The 19,896-nt window shown below is 39.6% G+C and overlaps 1 protein-coding gene across 3 annotated transcripts in view; it reads left to right on the forward strand.

Moving 5' to 3' along the window:
- The window catches only part of ASB4 (ankyrin repeat and SOCS box containing 4), an 88,053-nt gene that overhangs the window by 38,792 nt on the left and 29,365 nt on the right, over window positions 1-19,896 (forward strand). For all 3 annotated transcript variants that reach the window (XM_041727978.1, XM_041727979.1, XM_041727977.1), the window contains one exon: window positions 244-543. In XM_041727978.1, coding sequence (XP_041583912.1) covers window positions 244-543 — 300 coding nt within the window. The remainder of the gene's footprint in view (window positions 1-243; window positions 544-19,896) is intronic.

Here is a 19,896-nt window from a genome sequence, read left to right on the forward strand (position 1 = left end):
AAAGACAAGATAATAAAGAACACTAGAAACGAGGGACTCAAGAGTGCCTGTCCCACTCAAATATATCCAAGTATGCTATCACACTAAACATTTGGCAGACTCATCAGTTACTAGTTCATAATTTGTGAATCACTACCCCCTCCCCAAGTTTATAAATGTGACCAAAGTAAAAGTTTGTAAAAATTCTGACAAAACAGAAAAATCCTAGGCCAAGAAATTAAACTTTTTCCTTTTCTTGTTCAGGTTATTGGTTGCCTAGTTATAAATTAAAGTCTTCCTGGGCAACAGGCCTGCACCTGTCTGTCTTGTTTGGTCATGTGGAATGTCTTCTGGTGCTGCTGGACCACAATGCTACAATCAACTGTAGACCCAATGGGAAAACCCCTCTTCATGTGGCTTGTGAAATGGCCAACTTGGATTGTGTTAAGATCCTCTGTGACCATGGAGCAAAGCTCAATTGCTACTCCCTAAGTGGACACACAGCCTTACACTTCTGTACAACTCCTAGCTCCATTCTCTGTGCCAAGCAATTGGTTTGGAGAGGTAAGACTTTCGGGGTGGCCGACGTTGTCATCTACTTGCATATTCATAGTTTTGAAACTTGGGGATCTTTACTTGCTTTACGTAATGTAGTCTACCAATGTAGTCCCATTGGTAGGTCTCATTAGGGGATCCTAAAAACATGTAAGTATATGTATATTTATATAATGATATAAATAAAAGTGTTGGTCCGGTAAATTCAGCGATGACCACATTGGAATCGTTATTATTTTCATTGTATGGGGCTCATTAGTTTACACATTTATTTAACAAATACTTATTTAGCTCTTAGAATGTGTCAGTTAATGTGCTAAGTAACTGAAAAAAATAGTTTCTGTCCTCAAGAAGCTATATTCTAGTAGGGGAGATAAATACTAGCAAAATAAATTCATAAATATATCATAAATTGACAAAGGAGCAAAACAGTGTTATGAAAGAGAATATCAGGAGTGAACTATTGTAAAATATATAAAGACTTCTCTAAACATATGACGTGTAAAGCTGAAACTTTATGAATGAGGGGGAGCTAGCCATTAACAAAAGCACCAAGGGGAAGAGGAGTCTAGGTGTAGAGAATAGCTTGTGCAAACTCTCTAAGGGAGCAAAAAATTGGACTATTCAACACATGGAAGAAGGCTAGTGTGGTCAGAGTATCATGGGTGTGGGGTGGTTGGGAGGGATAAGAGGGTATAGGGGAGTGCCACAAGATGACATTGAATGTGTTAGGTCATATACATCTTGCTGTGGGCCAAGGCATGGGGTTTAGAAATGGAGCCACAGAAAAGTTTTAAGCAAAGCAATGACATGGATTAATTTTCACTTAAAATCATTATTCTGAAGTTATGCAGAAATAGGGTTGGAGGAGGCCAGGAATGGAAGCAGGGAGACCAGCAGCAAAGCTATTGCAACAGTGTGGGTGAGAAAGGATGGTGATTTGCATGAAGGGCCAAACTTGAATAGGAAGATTAGAAGATGGGTTTACAGTATATTTTGGAAGCTGAGTTAATGACATTTGGAGATGGATTATAGCTGGATGAGTGGAGAAGGAAAAGAGATTTTCAAGTATCATTGCCAGGTTTCTGGCTTTAGAAAAGTGTGTGGAGAGTGATGCCACTTTTTAAAAAGATTTATTTATTTGAGAGAAAAAAAGAGAGAGAGCGCACAGAGGGGAGGGGCAGAGGGAGAAGGAGAGAGGTTTTAAGCAGACTCGGTGCTGAGCATTGAGCCAGATGTGGGGTCTACGTCACCACCCTGAGAGCAGGGCCTGAGCGGAAACCAGGAGTTCCATGTTTAACTGACTGAGCCATCCAGGTGCCCCGTGATGCCATTTTTTAAGATGGAGGGAGTTGAGAAAGAAGCACGTATGTGGAAAAGATCATTAAATTAGCTTTTAGGGGCACTTGGCTGGCTCAGCCAGTTAAAGGTCTGACTCTTGATTTTGGCTCAGCTCATGATCTCAGTCCTGGGATAAGGAGCCCTGTGGCATCTCCCGCTCAACGGGAGTCTGCTTGTCTCATGCTCTCTCTGCACCTGTCCCTCACCCCCTGCCCTGTGCTCACTCTCTTTATGTCTCTCTCAAATAAATAAATCTTAAGAAATTAATTTTTTTCTGTATGCCTGTCTGTTGCCAAAACACAATGTGTCAGCAAGAAATTAATTTTTTTAAAAGTCAGTTTATAGAGGTATAATTCACCCACAGTAAAATTCAGTATTTTTGATAAAAACACCTAGTCACGAAATCAATCATTACCACAGTCATTTCAAAAGTTCCCTGATCCCCTTTATAGTTAATCCCATCACTTTACCCCCCATCTCCAACAACCACTGATCTGTCTTCTGTCCCTATAATTTTGTCTTTTTCAGAATGTCATACAAATTAAATTATATAATATGTAGCCTCTTGGGTCTGTTTTTTCCTACTTAGCATAATGCATTTGAGATTTATCCATGCGGTGGTTGCACTTATCTGTATATCAGATCTTTGATTGCCAAGTAGTATTCCTTATATAGATGTAACACAATTAAGCTGCTCTCTAGTCGAGGGATATTTGGATTGTTTCTAGTTTCTGGGAATTTTGTAAAAAAGTTGTTATAAACATTTGCATACATATTCTTATGTGGAAATGTTCTCATTTCTCTTGGGTAGATACCCAAGAGTAGGATGATGGGTTGTATGGTAAATTTACAAGAAATTGCTAAACTGTTTTTCAAACTAGCTGTACATTTTGCATTCTAACCGACAATATATGAGTTCAGTTGCTCTCCATCCTTGCCAGAAATTGGTAATGTTAGATTAAAAGAAAAATTTATTTTAGCTATTTTAATAGGTATATAGTAGTATCTCATAATGATTTTAATTAAGATTCCCCTAGTGACCAAGGATGTTGAGTATGTTTTCATGTATTTATTTGCCAGCTGTGTATTTACTTTGGTGAAATATCTGTTCATATCTTTTGCTCCTTCTTTTAAAAAAGGAGTTTTTTTTTTCTTATTATTGATTTGTAAGAGCTCTTTTCATATTCTGGATACCAGCCCTTTGTCAGAAATATGATTTGCAAATATTTTTATTCATCTTTTGACTTTTCATTCTTCCTACCTTTAGAAGAGTAGAAGTATTTAATTATAACAAATTTAATTTATCAATTTTTACCTCTTATGGTTTATGCTTTGTGTGTCCTACCTAAGAAATCTTTGACTAACCGCAGGAACAAAGATTTTCTCCTATGTGTCCTTCTAGAGGTCTCATAATTTTAGGTCTTACTTTTTGGTCTTTGACTCATTTTGAGTTAATTTTTATATATGGTACAAGGTACAGTTTGAGGTTCATATTTTTTATACATGGATAAATTATCTTACATATCCAATTGCTTCAACATCATTTATTAAAAAGACCATTTTTTCACTAGTGAGTTGCCTTCGTATTTTTGTCAAAAATCAAATGGCCAGATATGTATGGATCCACTGATACATATAAATATAAATATATATATATAGTTTTGTTTTTGTTTTTGTTTTTGTTTTTGCTAAAGTTCTACTAACTTGATTCCTGGAACCTTATATTAAGTTTCAAAACCAGAGTGAGTTTCCCCAGATCAGTTTTAAACATAAGAAGTGTTTCAGATCTCTTTGAGACCTCAAAGTGAGTAAGTCAAAGCTGCCCTTGACATAAATGTATGGATTGCAGAAGAGAGCTCTGGACTAAAGCTGTGACTTTAGGAATTGTTGGCCTATAGATGGTATTTGAAGCCAAGGAAATCAATGAAATCACTTGGATAAAGAGTGTGGAGAGAGAAAAGAGAAGATAGGACCAAGCCCTGATAAATTCTTACATTTAGATGTTAGCAGGATGGAGAGGGGCCAAGGAGAGTGAAATGGATTGGCAAGTGAAGTGAGAGAAAGCCCAAGAGCATTTTTGGCATCATAGGGACTGAGAAAGAGACAGGTTCAAGTAGGAGGAGGTGGTCGGCTGTATCAATAGCTACTGAGAGATTTAATTAGATATTCATTAGCTTAAGTGACAGAGTTATCACTGACAAAAGCAGTTTGGGGAAAATGGTGGGTGTAGAAGTCAGATTAGAATGGTATAAGGTGTGAGTGGGAGGTTAAAAACTAGGGATGCTACATAACTGTCAAAAAAGTCTGGCTACACATGTAAGCATATGAGTAGCATGATTTCTGAAGGGGGTTAGAGGCATAGGAGAGTACTCTGTACTTGGAAATAAAAGGAAATATTTGCATGCTAAAGGGAATGATTTATAATAATTATAATATTATAACAATTATAATTTATGATTTCAAACCATTGAAAATGCACAAGACGGGATAACTAAAAGGTTCAAATATGAGAGGCTGAGATGCATGAATTCTAGAGACTGTGAGATACACCCTCACCTTTTTTTTAAAGGTTTTTAATTTATTTATTAATGAGAGACACAGAGAGAGAGAGACAGGCAGAGACACAGGCAGAGGGAGAAGCAGGTTCCATGCAGGGAGCCTGACTTGGGACCCGATTCCTGGTCCCTGGGATCACACCCTGGGCTGAAGGCGGTGCTAAACCGCTGAGCCACCCGGACTGCCCATACATCCTCATTTTTAACAGATGGGCCAAAGTAAAGGATGGCCTTAAAATGCCAGAGTGTTTATAGATGTGGCAGTGGTAAGATGAGGGAGTTCACATCTGATAGCCTTTCTCCCTCAATAATGTATGAGGCAAAGTCATCAGCCAAAAACAAGAGGAGAAAGGTGGAAATTTTGATGAATGCAAAGGTATGGAAAGGTCATGGGGGAAGATTGGGAGAACAAGCTTAAAGATGCCATGGTCTCCTCAACCTGTGAGAAGTCAAGGGGAAAAAAATCAGGCCAGCTTTTTCTCCTTCTTGCCTGCCTTGGGGGGAAAGGTCTAGCCCAGAGACACACGGAGAAGGGCAGGTGTCAGTCCAGGCATAGCCACCTATGGGATGTGGCCATCACCACCGTTCACATTTACTTACACATTTATGGTTTTTAGGTTTAGTTGTTAGTTTAATTTTATTTTAACTCATTAATTTAAACTTTTAAGCTTCTTATTTTTAAAATTGTTAGAAAGTTGAGGCACCTGGGTGGCTCAGTCAGTTAAGCATCTGCCTGCAGCTCCAGTAGTGATCCCAGGGTCTGGGGGATTGAACCCCACCTCAGGCTCCCTGCTCAGGAGGGAGGAGTTTGCTTCTCCCTCTCACCCTATCTCTCCCATTCCCTCTACCTCTTCCTCTGCTCACTCTTTCTCTCAAATACATAAATAAAATGTTTTAAAAAATAAAATTGTTAGCAAGTTAAGAAACTATATTTGAAATATATAGTTTCAAAAGTCTAATTATTGACTTTTAGTATTTCTGCCTTTTCTTCCTTTCTTTTCTTTCTTTCTTTTTTTTTTTTTTTTTGTATTTCTGCCTTTTAATGTGACTTTATCAACCATAGACTGAGAGAGAGCTGCTAAGCCTTTCACTCCTCAGAAGCATAATCAGAGGGAAACTCACTCCCAGAGGACTTGCTTATTGCCTGTCTCCTTTATCCCTATTGACATAGGGAGACTACCCAGAGATGAGAAGGAGTAAAGAGGTAGGGAGAAACCAAGCAAGGCTCCCTGTAGGCTACCACTAATGAATTAGGCTAATAACAATCAACGAGGAAGAATGGAAGTCCATTAAAGATAAACTTACTCTTAGATCCATAGCATCAAAGGCCAAAGCCATAAAGAAAAGAAAGATGAATTAGAGAAAGCAAAAATATTCAATGTGCAAGTGTGGCAAACAGATCATAAAATAAAAAGGCTGTCATAAAACTGGAAAAAATATTTGAGACTATATGGATAAAGGCCCTCTTTATATCCTTAACATGGAAAGAAATCTTAAAAATTAAGGTAAGGAGATTAACAAGAGAGAAAGAGAGAACAAAGACCAAGAATAGATGTTGGTATTTCAGATTTAAAAAAAAAGTATATAAACAACAAATAAAGATAACATGATGATCACCTGCCCTGGTAATCAGTAAAATGTTAAGTAAAATGACGGGGGCTTTTGTTGTTATTTATTACATTAACAGAGATACAAAGGATGACAATACATATGCTCGCAAACATAAGCATATACTCTCACACACCCTTGATGGGATGTGACTGGGTACAGTCTGGAGGGCAGTGTCAAAAGCTGGAAAACTTCTGTAACTTGGAAGTTCTGCATGTAGGATTTAGGACTAATTCTGCACCTTTTGACTCATATGCACTCTCATTTATGTAGGGTCTCCAATTCAAACTCTGGATATTACTTCCAAACAAGATTATACATTGAGTCAAAGAGATAACTGTTGAGAAAGAAAGATGACATTTATTATGTAACAGAGTTGTGTGTGCAATCTGTAGTAGAACAGAAATTAAGAGATTTTCTCCTCATTCTATGAGTCTTCAAAATGGTGTAGTCATACTGTGTTTTATTTTATGTTTTTGCATCAGAAGCTTTGGCTGGTTAAGGAATACATTCAAAATATACAACTAAAAATATGTACATTGGTATTTTTCATTTTAAATATACTTAGAGTCACAAAACAGTGCCTGATTCATTTTTGCTCTGAGAGTGATATTACCTCCATGCCATATAGACATTAAAAATTGTGTTGTAAAAAATGCTCATTGAAATGGAACAATTTTTAAAAGAAGTGTATAGGAGAGTATAAACTGCATCAACTTATTTTTCTAAAAATATATGACTACACATATCAGAAAAGAACATCCAAATTATCAGAGTCAAACCTGATATTGGAGCTAATGCTTAGCTCTAGCTAAGCAACTTCAAAAAAAGCAAATTTATTATTTTAGATTCTCATTTCTAGGATAACACGTGTTTTGGAGTTTTTTGTTTTGTTTTGTTTTAAAGTGTGGTGCCTTGCAAATTTATCAAAATCAAAACAAATTAAAAAAATCAAAACAAATGGTGGATCAGATAAACGGGGAAATTTTCACCCATTTTATGGATGGAGAAATAGAGAGAAGGAAAAAGTAGGAGCTTGAAGTAGGTCTCCTACTCCGGAAACTCTAGAAACGGCAAGCATCTTGCATTCTTTCCTTTGCATTTTTTATGTCTTAGGCCCCTGGACAGTGCTTGGCACCTAGGAAGTACTCAGCGGTCTGGTCTCAGACTGATCTGGGAATGGCTCCCGGAGCCCTGAGTGCATGGATGGGAACTACTGCTATCGGATAAATGGACACTGCTACATTCATGGTTAATGAATGAAATGCAGTTGTTGGTCAGTTTCACCCTCTCCATCTCTCAGGGCATAGCTGAGGGATGGATTTTTCTCTCTTGGATTATGTTGTAGGCACTTTGAGGAGAAGTCACATACATCACTTTGTGGCTGGACAGAGGGAATTGAGACAGCACACAGACAAGGAAAGTGAGTCAGGCTAACATTAAACTAGGGACCGGAGAAGTCCATTAGAGGGAAAGCCAATGCCATGGCAACTGAAGACCAATGTAATTTCATTTGCTACTTAATGGACTCTTTGTAGAAAAAAGCGCTCTTTGTGGAAAAGGCTAATTGAGGCCAAAAAATTGCATGCAATTTTCGCTTAAAGGATTTTCCCCTATTTTTTCAACGTTGCAGAGGCTGCTTTGTCCGTATGCTGGATTTTGTCTGCTATTTTTCTGTTTGCCTTTCTACTTAATGCCCCCCATCTTCTGGCCTTTGTTTCCTTTGCTATTAGTATAATAGTGCTCATCAGTTGAGAGGGCTTATTTACCTCAGTGAAAATGTCCTCTCTGTGAATCCTGCATTTCCCTACGAATAAAGGGAGTCAGGTCAGGTTCAGCTGGCTGAATAGCAGTATATTATTTCTACCTATTCCCTTTCGTAAGAGGAAAATGAAAGCTGCTTGCTTTCCTCGGCATGAAGCAAATCCTGACAGTTGGAGGAAAATTTGTTACTGCAGGAAAGCCATAAAAATTCAAATGTTTCCTACCAGAATGTGGCATGATGGCAATGTAAAGGAGACCCTGCCTTTGAAAAGACTGTTGCCTGCTACTTGGTGTGACAACGACACAAGTTACCCGTGTTAGGAAAGCTCTGTTCAGGGATGAGATCATAGCAAGGCAAGATGTCATTGGACTTCCCTTTAGTCCAGAAACAGAGATGCTGGCTCGATAGGCACTTCTCTCCCCCATCCGTCACCCTCTGGATCTTTCCAGATCTTCCATAATATGTTTGCAATAGCACAAATCTGACCATCCTTGCCATTTGCAAACAACTTTGTGGATTTTTGCCCCATCTGCTGTACTGTTAGTACCACCTGTACAATATGAATTTAATCTTTTCTTCAAATTGACATTACTTAATAAATTCAACTTTAAAAGAAACTTTGTATCACTATAAAATTGATTTGTCACTATAAAAAATAGGGCAAGATCCCTTGCCATACATAGAACATAATAGTAACAGTAAATAATGGGCAATGAAATTCGTGACCTCCATCTGCCCAGAGACCCTCTTCTCTCAGATGGCAGAGAATGACTCAAAAGCCTCATCTTCTGGTTGCTATTTTTTCTTGAAACATTGTCTCCAGTGATTCTGCTCTGAATGAATGAACTTGAAATTTATTTGCAGACCATGTCGCACACCCAGTCAGGTAACAGGTACTCCAGTCCATTAAAGAATGTCCCACATAAGATCATACATAGCACACTGTGGAAGACACTGCCTTAAGCAGTGTTTCCTAAAGTTGATGGTCTATTTAGTGGTGGATTTTGGAAGCACCCCCTTTCAAACCAGGAGTGAAACAAGTCTGCTGCTCTGGCCACAATCTCAGCTCTGTCCCAGAGGTCCTTGCCAGCAGAAAAAGAAAACAAAAATAAATAAGATGCATGAAGAGGGGAAAGCAAGAAACAGAACTGCCATTATTTCACACAATATATTTGTCTACATAAAAAAAATAAACAATAAGAAAAATTTAAGGTCAAATAGTTGAATCTATAATTGAGTTCAGCAGAGGTACTGCATTTGTGATCAATATCCAAAAATCAATTGCATCTCTATATACCAGAAGCAGGCGGCAAGAAATTATTAGGTAAGAAAAGATATATTTTTATATATCATGAGAAATGTAAGGGACTTAGAAAATATATTTCACAAAAGTGTGGAAAAATATGAAAATTGATTAAAATACATTAAAAAGATACCACAATCAAGGTCTATTATGAAAAATGTAGTTCTTGATGACTCCCATCTAAGTAGCAGCCACTCTCACTTCTTTTAACTGATTATTTTGGTATTTTTTATCTCCATATTGCTAAACAAGTTCCATATATTTATGCATAAAATTAAAAAGAATGAGTAGCAACATAAGCACTTTCTGATAATCCATTTATCATAATGGAAGATGAGGCTCTGTTCTTTTTTCTACACTTTTTCCCCCATACAAGTACCTTTCCTATCTTCCACCCTCACAAGATCATGATGTAACCACGAGGCTTGTAGTAAATGGGGATAACTTCTTTGTACATTTTATTTTCCCTGGAGTTGTTTCTTTCTTCTTTTTTTTTTTTTTCTTTTGCTTAGTTTCCTGTGGATCATCACTATTTTAACCCCAAACGTTTCACCAAAGGTTTTAATCTTTTTTGAAAATATTTCAACTCAACAGGTATATGGTCATTTCCATTTTCTTACCAAAAAAAAATCCCTTCTGGAACCTTCAGACCTGCTCCAACTGCTGTCCTCCTGGGATCTCCATTCCCCACCATCCTGAAGATTCCCTTTGCCTCTCACTCATGTTGAATTTCCTGTGTCCTGGACCCTGAGTCTCCCCATACCTTGGTTTGTTGCCTATTTGAATTGAGTACCTCCTCTACTGAATTTCTGAGAAAGGGAACAAAACACCACATTCCTCAGAATACCTTTATCCTATGCTGACATGGCATAGAATTCTAGGTTGATAATCATTTTTCTTTATTCTTTATTCTTTCTTTATTCTTTAAAATAATGAAGATATTTCTCCATTTCCTTCTAGTTTCTAGTCCTGCTGCTGAAGGATCAGGAGCCATTTTATTTCTTCATCTTTTATTTTTTATTTTTAAAAAATATTTTATTTATTTATTCATGAGAACACAGAGAGAGAGAGAGAGAGAGAGAGAGAGAGAATGAGAGAGAGAGGCAGAGACACAGGCAGAGGGAGAAGCAGGCTGTATGCAGGGAGCCTGATGTGGGATTCGATCCCGAATCTCCAGGATCACACCCTGGGCTGAAGGCAGCGCTAAGCCACTGAACCACCTACGCTGCCCTATTTTTTCATCTTTTATATATAATCTATCATCTTCTGTCTTTTTGGTGTTCTGAAATTCCATGATGATCTGCTTTGGTGGGTGTATTTTCATCCTTCGTACTGGGTCCTTTCAACTCTAAAAGGTTCGTGTCTATGAATTCTGAGAAATGTTCCTGAGTCTTTTTCTTCTGTTTTCTGTATGCTCTCTTCCTTGAATTGCTATTATTTAGATATTATACTTCCTGCATTTTTTCTCTAATTGTCTTATCTTGTCTTTCCTGGTTTTAATTTTTTTTAAGTAGGCTCCACACCCAGCATGGAGCCCAACCTGGGGCTTGAACTCACAACCCTGAAATCAAGGCCTGAGCTGAGATCAAGAGTCAGATGCTCAACTGTCTGAGCCACCCAGGCTCCTCTGTTTCTCCTGTTTTGTATTTCTTTATCTTTATGCTTTCCTTCCTGGGAAATTTACTCCAGATTATTTTTCTCTGTTTCTTTTTTTTTTTTTTTTTAAGATTTTATTTACTTATTCATGAGAGGCATAGAGAGAGAGTCAGAGACATCAGAGCTTCTCCCTTTGAGAAGTTTGATGTGGGACTCAATCCCAGCACCTCAGGATCCTGACCTGAGCCAAAGGCAGACACTCAACCACTGAGCCACCCAGATGCCCCTTCTGTTTTTCTTTTTTTCTTTTTTTTATTTATTTATGATAGTCACAGAGAGAGAGAGAGAGGCAGAGACATAGGCAGAGGGAGAAGCAGGCTCCATGCACCGGGAGCCCGATGTGGGATTCAATCCCGGGGCTCTAGGATCCCTGGGCCAAAGGCAGGCGCCAAACTGCTGCACCACCCAGGGATCCCTGTTTTTCTTTTTTTAATTGTCTCTATCTATCATATTAAAGGCTTTCCTTAAATTTTTATAATCTTTAGCTATCTGCTGATAAGACTGAGTGATTAAAAGCTGATTTGGAACCTCAGTGTATGGGTAAGGTTATTTAACTCTTAGCTTTGCCATGTGAGATCTGGCTGGGCCTTGTATTTGAGAAATCTCTGACATAGGATCTTTGGATTTTTTTTTTTTTTAGGCTGGCCAGATTCTCTAAAAAAAAAAATAAAGGCCTACTTGCCAGTTTTCTAGGTGCCAAACTGGGGAAAGGGCTGGGAATGAATAAGGAATACACAAGCTGTATAGAATGTTCTGCCCTCTCCTCTTGGCTGAGCTAACTTCTAGCACCTAAGGCCTTCATCTGACATCAATCCCAAACATCATTCTTCCTGAATTCCCTTACATGGGGTTAGGTTCCTATGTTGTTCTGTATGCTCATAGCACATGGGTTTCCTTTTTGCCACTTACATTTTGTTTAATTCTTTGATTAGTATCCATTTCCCTCACTAATCTATGTTTTGTGAGAGCAGAGTTTGGCTCAGCATAGTGCAGTGTGCACCATATTGATTGCTGATTGTGGAGTATTCATGAATGTTCTGTGGAACGCAGGTCCTAGAACTAGGGAGGAGAGTGGGTTTGACCCAGGACGATTCCATCATCATTCCTGGCAAGATGACTTTTAGTTTATGGTCCATGGCACTCCTTGCTTCTTTTCCTACATGTAGACAGTATGAAGAAGGGAGAAGTCAGAAATGTCAAATACTATTGAGGAATCTGGTAAGTTGAGAATTTAAAAGTTTGATTTAATGACATGGAAGGGGGATCCCTGGGTGGCTCTGCAGTTTAGCTCCTGCCTTTGGCCCACAGAGTGATCCTGGGGGCCCGGGATCAAGTCCAATGTCGGGCTCCCTGCATGGAGCCTGCTTCTCCCTCTGCCTGTGTCTCTGCCTCTCTCTCTCTCTTTCTTTCTTTCTCTCTCTCTCATAAATAATTTTTTTTTTAAATCTTAAAAAAATGACACGGAAGGGCTTTGGAGATTATAGTTGAGTCGTGGATGCAGCAATCAAAGCAGAGGGAATTGATAACTAAAAAAAGTTGTTTGTGAGTGCAAACAAACCCTCTGAAGAAGAGTGTTTGTGGAGAGGAAGCAACAAGACAAAGCATAAGGGTAATGGGGTTGAGAATTGTCTTCTTTTAGGTGACGGAAACCTGAGCATTTAAAAAACTGATGGCAAAATCCAATGGGGTGCAGACATTGAAGACAGAGGAGAGAGAAGGGGTAATTTAGGGCATGAGGGTTCTGAGAAGTTTGGGAAATGAGATCTAGATCCAGATAGAGGGATTGACTCTAGAGAGGTCGGTCGCATTCCAGTGTAGCTGGAGGCAAAAAGTGGAGAAGATGGGAGTTGAGTGGGGTGGAAGGCTTTATGAAGTTTCCACCTGTAAGACATTTTCTGTGTAAAACAGTAGGTGAGCATATCTGAGAGAGGGGTGAGAGAGAGAGGAAGGAGTTAAAGAATCCAGGAGGTGGAAAAGGTCTGAAATAATCATGATGGAGAGTGAGGGAATAAATTAAGCAAAGAGAATCACTGGATGGCTGACCAGTCTCGGGGATTCGGATGAGTGTTCTGTTGGATTTTATGGTGGCACCAGTCTGGTACAGTTGGCACATCGCCTGGCCTGGGATCTTTGCTAGACAGCTCTCTACGGCTTGGGTGCAGGCTCTGAGACAGCACATAATTGGGCTCCTTCATAGCACCAGGTGGGTGCTTGGAAGAATTGGAGGGGGTGAAGGTTTTGGCAGGAGGGTAATTGAAATGATGCAATACAGAAGAAAGCTGGGTCGAGAGAGGAGTAAAGTAAGGAATATCTACTGGACAAAGAGAACACAGAGAGGGGTTCTAACAAAACCAAGATACAAAGATAAGCAGCTATGGTCAGAACATCTAATGCAGGAATTTGTGATTTCTGGAGACTGACCAGTTGGAAATAATGACTCAGTCCAGGTATGAGTGTAGGTGGGAGTCACCGGGTCAGCGAAGAGGAGAAAGTTATTGGAGAGAATGAGATCCGGACGTTGAAAGACTGGGGCACTGGGCAGTCATCCATGTGGTTGTTCAAGTCACCCAGAATTTGTGTGGCAAGGGATAATGTGAGTCAGTCAGCCAAAATCTTCAGAAACTGATGGGGAGATAAACGTATTCAGGAAGGAAGGCAGGTGGTATAGATGAAAAAGCAGAGCCCCAAAGAAGCTAGGATGTTCTTTTCATTTTTATTTATTTTTTTCAAGAGAATTAGGGAGTAATTGGAAGCAGCAATGGGGAGCCAGACATAAGAAAAAGAACACCCAGCTATATACTGCAGGCCAGAGTTAAGCATCCTGCATCCTTTCTTTGAGCTCGAACAGGGCAAAGCTAGTTGGGTTGCCATGGTGACCAACGCCATGTCTCCGGGCTCATTAATCCTGTGTTCCAAACGAAGCACTTAGCGATAGCTTCTGAATAAATGCAACAAAGCTCTGCATACTGAAAAGGGCACATTCATGGTAAGCGGGGGAAAAAGGTTTTCAATTTCATTCATTAAACTTGAGTAAATAATTTAATATCTTTGTGCGTCAGTCCTCCTAGCTAATGAATAAGGATAAATGCTTAATGGAAAATCTAGCCTAATAAAGTTAACAGCATCAGCTTTACATATAAAGGAAATTGATGTTGCTGGTATATATGCATATGAAGACGGAAATGGAAAGGAAAAGAACATATATTAAGCAGCTACGATGTGGGATGTCAGGTACTTTAAAATAAAATGTCTCATTTAATCCTTGCAACAACCATGTGAGGTGCATATTATTCCCTTCCTTTTGTAGATGAGGAATCGGAAACCCAGAGAGGTTAACCAAGGCCCCGGTTCACACAATTGGTAGGATTGGAGGAGGCCCTGTTTTGTCTGGTTTGGGTCCATGAGGCCCCCACTATCCCTTGCTGAAAAATGTATACAGCTGATCTTTCAGGACATTCGACTAATTAAAAAATTAGGAGAAAACTTTGTCCTAAGGTGACTTTGCCTACATAAAAGAGAAGTTTACATGTTGTATTAGAATTCCATCAGCTTAAAAAAAAATCACTACCATTAGCTGTTTTTAAAGGCTTTTCTTGAAAAAAAAAATATGAGAAGACAGCTGGTTATATTAGAAGTGTGTTTAATTAAAAGATGTGAAGAACTGTCAATGCTTCTGCTAAAATGAGCTGCACTCCCCACCCCCCACCCCGCACCCGGCAATTGTTTATCTCTACTTTGCTTTTCCCTGGTACATGGAAGGTTGGGTTTACAAAGCAGACCCTCCACACAGAAATTGCTTCTTTTTTCTTCTAGGTCTAATGACTTTATTTGGCTTTTCTGGATTTGCTCCAGCAAAGGTATAGATAAGTGATTGAAAAAGATATATTAAAAATCCATTAATTCATTTTCCTTAAAATTAAACTCTTTAATTAAAAGCAACACTGATCAATTTCTAATTTCTGCCTCTGACAATGTGATACAGCAAGGTTTAAAATAAATAGAAACAACTTAGTGCAAGTTAAATATCCCTGTCACTAAACTTAGTTGTTAGCAATTTTTTTCCTCCAAATGCTCATTGTTTTGTTTCACCTGTATGACTACGCCAGAGCTGTTTTCTTAGATTCAGGGTGCTTCTCCAGATGACTCCCAAGTGCTTCTTCAGAAGGAAAGTGTTCATTCCAGCGTCTTGCCCGCTGTCAGTATTAGAGGTCTCTCCGCTTTAAATTATCTTACCAAAGGCCATATGTGACTTGTGTTGTGAGTTTTCAGTCTGGCTGTGTTATCTTTGCTCTATAACTAGAAAGACAAAGTTTTCAGGGGCCTGCACTACTTTATTTTTTTTCCTATCAGCATGTCTCTAATTTGTTTCTTACTCAGAGGAGCCTGGATCATATTATCCCCTGAACATTTTAAACACCATTTAGTAAAAGATACCAGCTTTATAAACAGAAATGCAAGTGTCTTCTTTGTAATCTCCAAAAGGAATAACTAATGGAAGATAATCTAAACAATTTTAGAATGAGACTCAAGGGCCCAGATTTGGAGGTAAAAATCATTACATCAAACAGGAATCCAAGGCTCTTGGCTCAATTTTCTATTAGGCTAACCAAGAAAGCACACCAATACGAAAAATGGTAAAAGCATTAGAACTGGAAGCTAAGAATCAAGCACATGCTTGCTTCCCGAAGTTTCTACTAATTGGAAAGTTAATCAGAACAGAGTAGATCCCTTTCTTTTCTGAGATAAAATATCTCTCGGGTAGTCAGAAGAGGTATCAGCCAGCTCCCACTGAGAGCCACGGAGGACCCAATACTTCTGGGGAAGCCCCTGGAGGATGTTTTGCTTTCATTCACTTGTAGCCTTAGAAGTCCCAGCAGCCCTCGGAAACATTCTTCAATTAAGAGGGCCACACCATCCAAAGAACCGAGTGGTAAAGGCAGGAAGTAAGTTCACTTCTTGCAAGCGAAGTTGAATTAACCTGGGTGGTGGCAAGAGGAAAAGGTTGAATAAGAACCCCAAGGAAAAGTCGGCCTGGAGTTAATTATTATTATTAACAATAATAATAATAATAATAAACAGCTATGGCATTTCTAGTGCCACAATCCTCACAGTTATTCTATGCAGTTACTACTACTATCCCATATACAGATTTGAAACGCTAAGCTTTAGAAAAATTGGTTAATGGTAACCCCAGGTTTTAAAGACAGAACCACCTCAGAGCAGAGTACTTGCTTTCTCCACTAGGTGGTGCTGCCCTCCCTTCGCTACTTAGAATCCTTGCCAGGACTGTAAGTCTGGGGACTGCACTGTTGCCTTATTCTGTGAATCTGTCTGCTCTGTAGACTGGACAGGTACACCTGCCACTCGCTCAGCTTCTTCTAGAACTGTGCCTTGTGCACAGCCTCTGATGACAGGGTTTAGGTTGTTATGTTCTGCAACACTGGGTCCTTCCCCACCATAGCTGATAAGACCATATGTGACTGGCGGTGGTATTCTATCCAAGGAGCTCGAATACAGGTGGAGATGAAAAGATGCATTCAAGTATACTGCTTATGAACATATGTACTGGAGTCAGATTTCTTGGGTTCAAATCCTGATAGTACCCCCCCCCCCATTTGCTATCTAGGTGATAATCTCTTGGAATCTCAGCCTTTGTTTACTAAATGGGGATGCTGATCATAATCCAAGCCAATTCTAGGGAACTCAAACAAGTTTTGTGGATTTTCGTGCTTGATTCTTTCCCCATCTCTTACCTTTGTATTGTCAAGAAGTGCATTTCCCAAAGTCCATTATATTAAATGTTGATTCTGGGACTGTTAATGGGTATTACAAAAAAAATTGTTCCTTGGTCAAACAGGTTTGGGAAAACACATGTTAAATTAGACAGAGAGACTCACCTGAGGATTTCCCAGAATCTTCATATGGTAAATGTGAATTGTACGTATATAAAGGTTCATAGATCTACGAATTTATAGTCTTTATTTTTAATGTAGCTTACAGTATTAATATTCCACACAGTAGACTTTGGGAAATGCTGGAATAGAAGAGTGAAATTGGGGGTTTTGAGTAGAAGGAAGAACTGAACTCAACCCTGAGTACATCAGTCTTCCCTCCAGTGTCTGATCTGAGGGTAAACTCTATCTCATGGTTCTCATGGTAGTAGGAGAATAATGACCCTCCAGCAATGTCCACATCCTAATCCCTGGAATCTATGAATATGCTACCTTTTTGGCAGAAGAGATTTTGCAAATGTGGTTGGATTAAGGGCCTTGAGATGAGAAGATGATCTTGGATTATCCAATTTGGCCCATCTCCTTAAAATTGGATTGGAGAGCCTTTTTTTTTTTTTTTTGGCTGTGATCAGAGGAAATGTGACTATGGAAGGAAGGTTCTGATCTCTGAAAGGCACTGCATCCTCCATTGCTGATTTTGAAGATGAAGGAAGAAGGCCACAAGCCGAGGAATGTAGGTGGCCTCTAGAAGTTGAGAAATGCTAGGAAACAGATTCTTCTAGAGACTCCAGAAGGAACATGGTCTTGCTGATACCTGATCTTGGCCCACTGTGTTAGAGTTTTCCAAAGAAACTGAATCAGCAGGGTGCAAGGGGAAGATACTGATCGATTTGGTTTAGCAAATTTGTTCATGAGATTGTGGAGATAAGAGTCCAAAAAACTGTGGGTGGACTGACAAGCTGGAGACCTGGGAAGAAACACATTCTGCTGGCAAAGTCCTTCTGGTTCAAGGGAAATCAGTCTTTGTTTTATTCAGGCCTTCAATTAATCCGTTGAGGTGCACACATTATCCGCTTACTCAAAGTCCACTCATTCATATGCTAATCTCACCAAAAAAAAAAAAAAAACCTTCACAGAAACATCCAGAATAATTTTTGACCAAATGTCTGGGCATGATGGCCCAACCAGGTTGCCAGACAAAATTGACCATCACACCCAGAGAGACCTATGTTGAACTTCTGAACTACAGAACCATAAATAATAGATCCGTGTTGTTTTAGGCCACTAAATCTGTGGTAATTTGTTACTGCAGCAGTAAGAAATGACTACACTCACCTTCTGTCTATTATAAGCATTGTCATCTACTGTAATACTAGTCATTTCCTACTGATCTCCTAATCATTTGTCTCCTGGTTTTGGTTCACTTCCCTTATTCCATCACTGAGGATGGATTTCAATGTTAGATTCCCGACCCAAACTCACTCTTATAGCTCGGGGGTCACCTCAGATCCCACACCCTGCCTCTCACTCCAGGTCAGCCATCCACTCACTTTATCACATCCCAGCCTTTGCTATTGCTCCATTATTTTCACTTCCTAACTTTTTCAGTCTTCATGACTGCTGTTCAATGCTACCCTGACTCCAGCTCCTTGCACCTCTTGTATCCAGATCTCTCAGCCCTTCCTTGAACCATTACGTTCTGTCCTCAGCCTGCACGTCCTGACTTATACTTGAACTACGATCTCAGCAACATGATGACTTTGCCACAGCTGGGTTCTTCTGGGCTAACGCAGACCAGAGCTAATATACCTTTCCCTACTCATTGTTAAATACCTACAAAAATGCATTAAGATTTACCTCCAAAAATCCTTCAGCAACACGATGTGAACTAAATATATGAACAAAGTATAAGCCAAAGAATGCATGCAAGTTCTATTAATTATATCATCAAGGGGAATGGATTGGGATGTGCATTTTTGATGAGATGCCACATGCTATACCCTCTTAAATAAAACAAGACAGATGGCCCCCCCGCCCCCCAAGAGTTAAAGAAAGAGATTGACTCACACATTTGGTATCTAGATTTAGGGCGCACAAATTCTCCCCCCCCCCTTAATTTATCAGTCTAAATCCATTGAGAATACAACTCACAGCATGCTTCATGTCAGGAATTAGAGAAGATCTTGTATTCTCAGCTGATTAGTCACTACCTGTCTTACAGAGCTCTCAAGTATGAAGATGGTAAAAAAGAAGTCCAACTGGGAGTCTAAGAAAAATATGCTGGCCCACAGGGAAGGAGTGTTACCCTGACAACTCAGGAGAGGATAATTCTGTAACTGCCTTTCTGTGAAAAACAGACACAAATTTTGGAGTTCTCTGCTTAATTCCATGCAAAGTTTGAAGGGGGACATGGCCTGCATGAAACATTAACAGATAAGGGGCTGACATAAAGGCAGAAATGCAAAGGATGCTGGGGGTGGAGGGGAGTAATGTCCCTCTTCCCTCAGACGCAGGGCCTGTCCTCAAGCTCTGTGTAGTCAAACATCTGGTTTCCCCAGCTTGGACACAGACCACATATGTCCCCCTGGGTAGAATAATTCTAATTGTCTACACATTGTATTAGCAAGTAGCCTTTCCCCCAAACCCCTTTTCCTTATATGAATCCTCAGCAGTGACTTACCTGTGTTCATGCTGGCCCCTGAGATGGGCTTCATCTCTACTGCTTCGCTGCACGGTCACCACTTGAAAGGGAAGGCCCATTGTTGCGTGACAAATTTCTCCTCCTGCAGTTGGTTTTAGCTAACCTAATGAATGCGCCACTAGCTGCCTTCTGCCCCCTGCCCCCCAAATTCTACCTCAGGAGAGGAGTACCACTCTATGCATTCCTCATCATCTTCCTGTCTCATTCCACTCCTGCCTCCAAGCAGCCACCCCTGAGGCTGGCCTAGGCCTATATTGTTCTGAGTCCAGAACAAATAAGAGTTTTGTCCCCGGGTAGAGGAAGAAATCATTATTCCCTCTCTCCAAATTTCTGGCCTTTAAAAAACACAAGAGCCCAACAAACTTCCGGAGGATTAGCTCCTTTTTCAGTCAAATGACAATAGTAGCATTCATTTCCCTTGCAAAAACACCATTCCCAATCATAAGATATGGTCTGACTTCATGAGCCCAACAAGATTAGTGCCAAATAGTATGATAATAGTACATTTCCTGAAGTCTGAGTTATTCAGTCTTATCTATGGTTACTTTGCTAAATTTTCATCAGTGTGGGGTTTTTTTTTTAATTAAAAAGATAAAAAATAAAATAACTATAAGGTGACTAAGCTCAGTGCCTGCATCTGCATTGTCCACGTCTAGAAAGATATCTTTTTTCCTTAAGGTTGAGTAAATTAAAAATAAACA

The sequence above is a fragment of the Vulpes lagopus genome, chromosome 13 (assembly GCF_018345385.1).
Source record: "Vulpes lagopus strain Blue_001 chromosome 13, ASM1834538v1, whole genome shotgun sequence".
NCBI lineage: Eukaryota > Metazoa > Chordata > Mammalia > Carnivora > Canidae > Vulpes > Vulpes lagopus.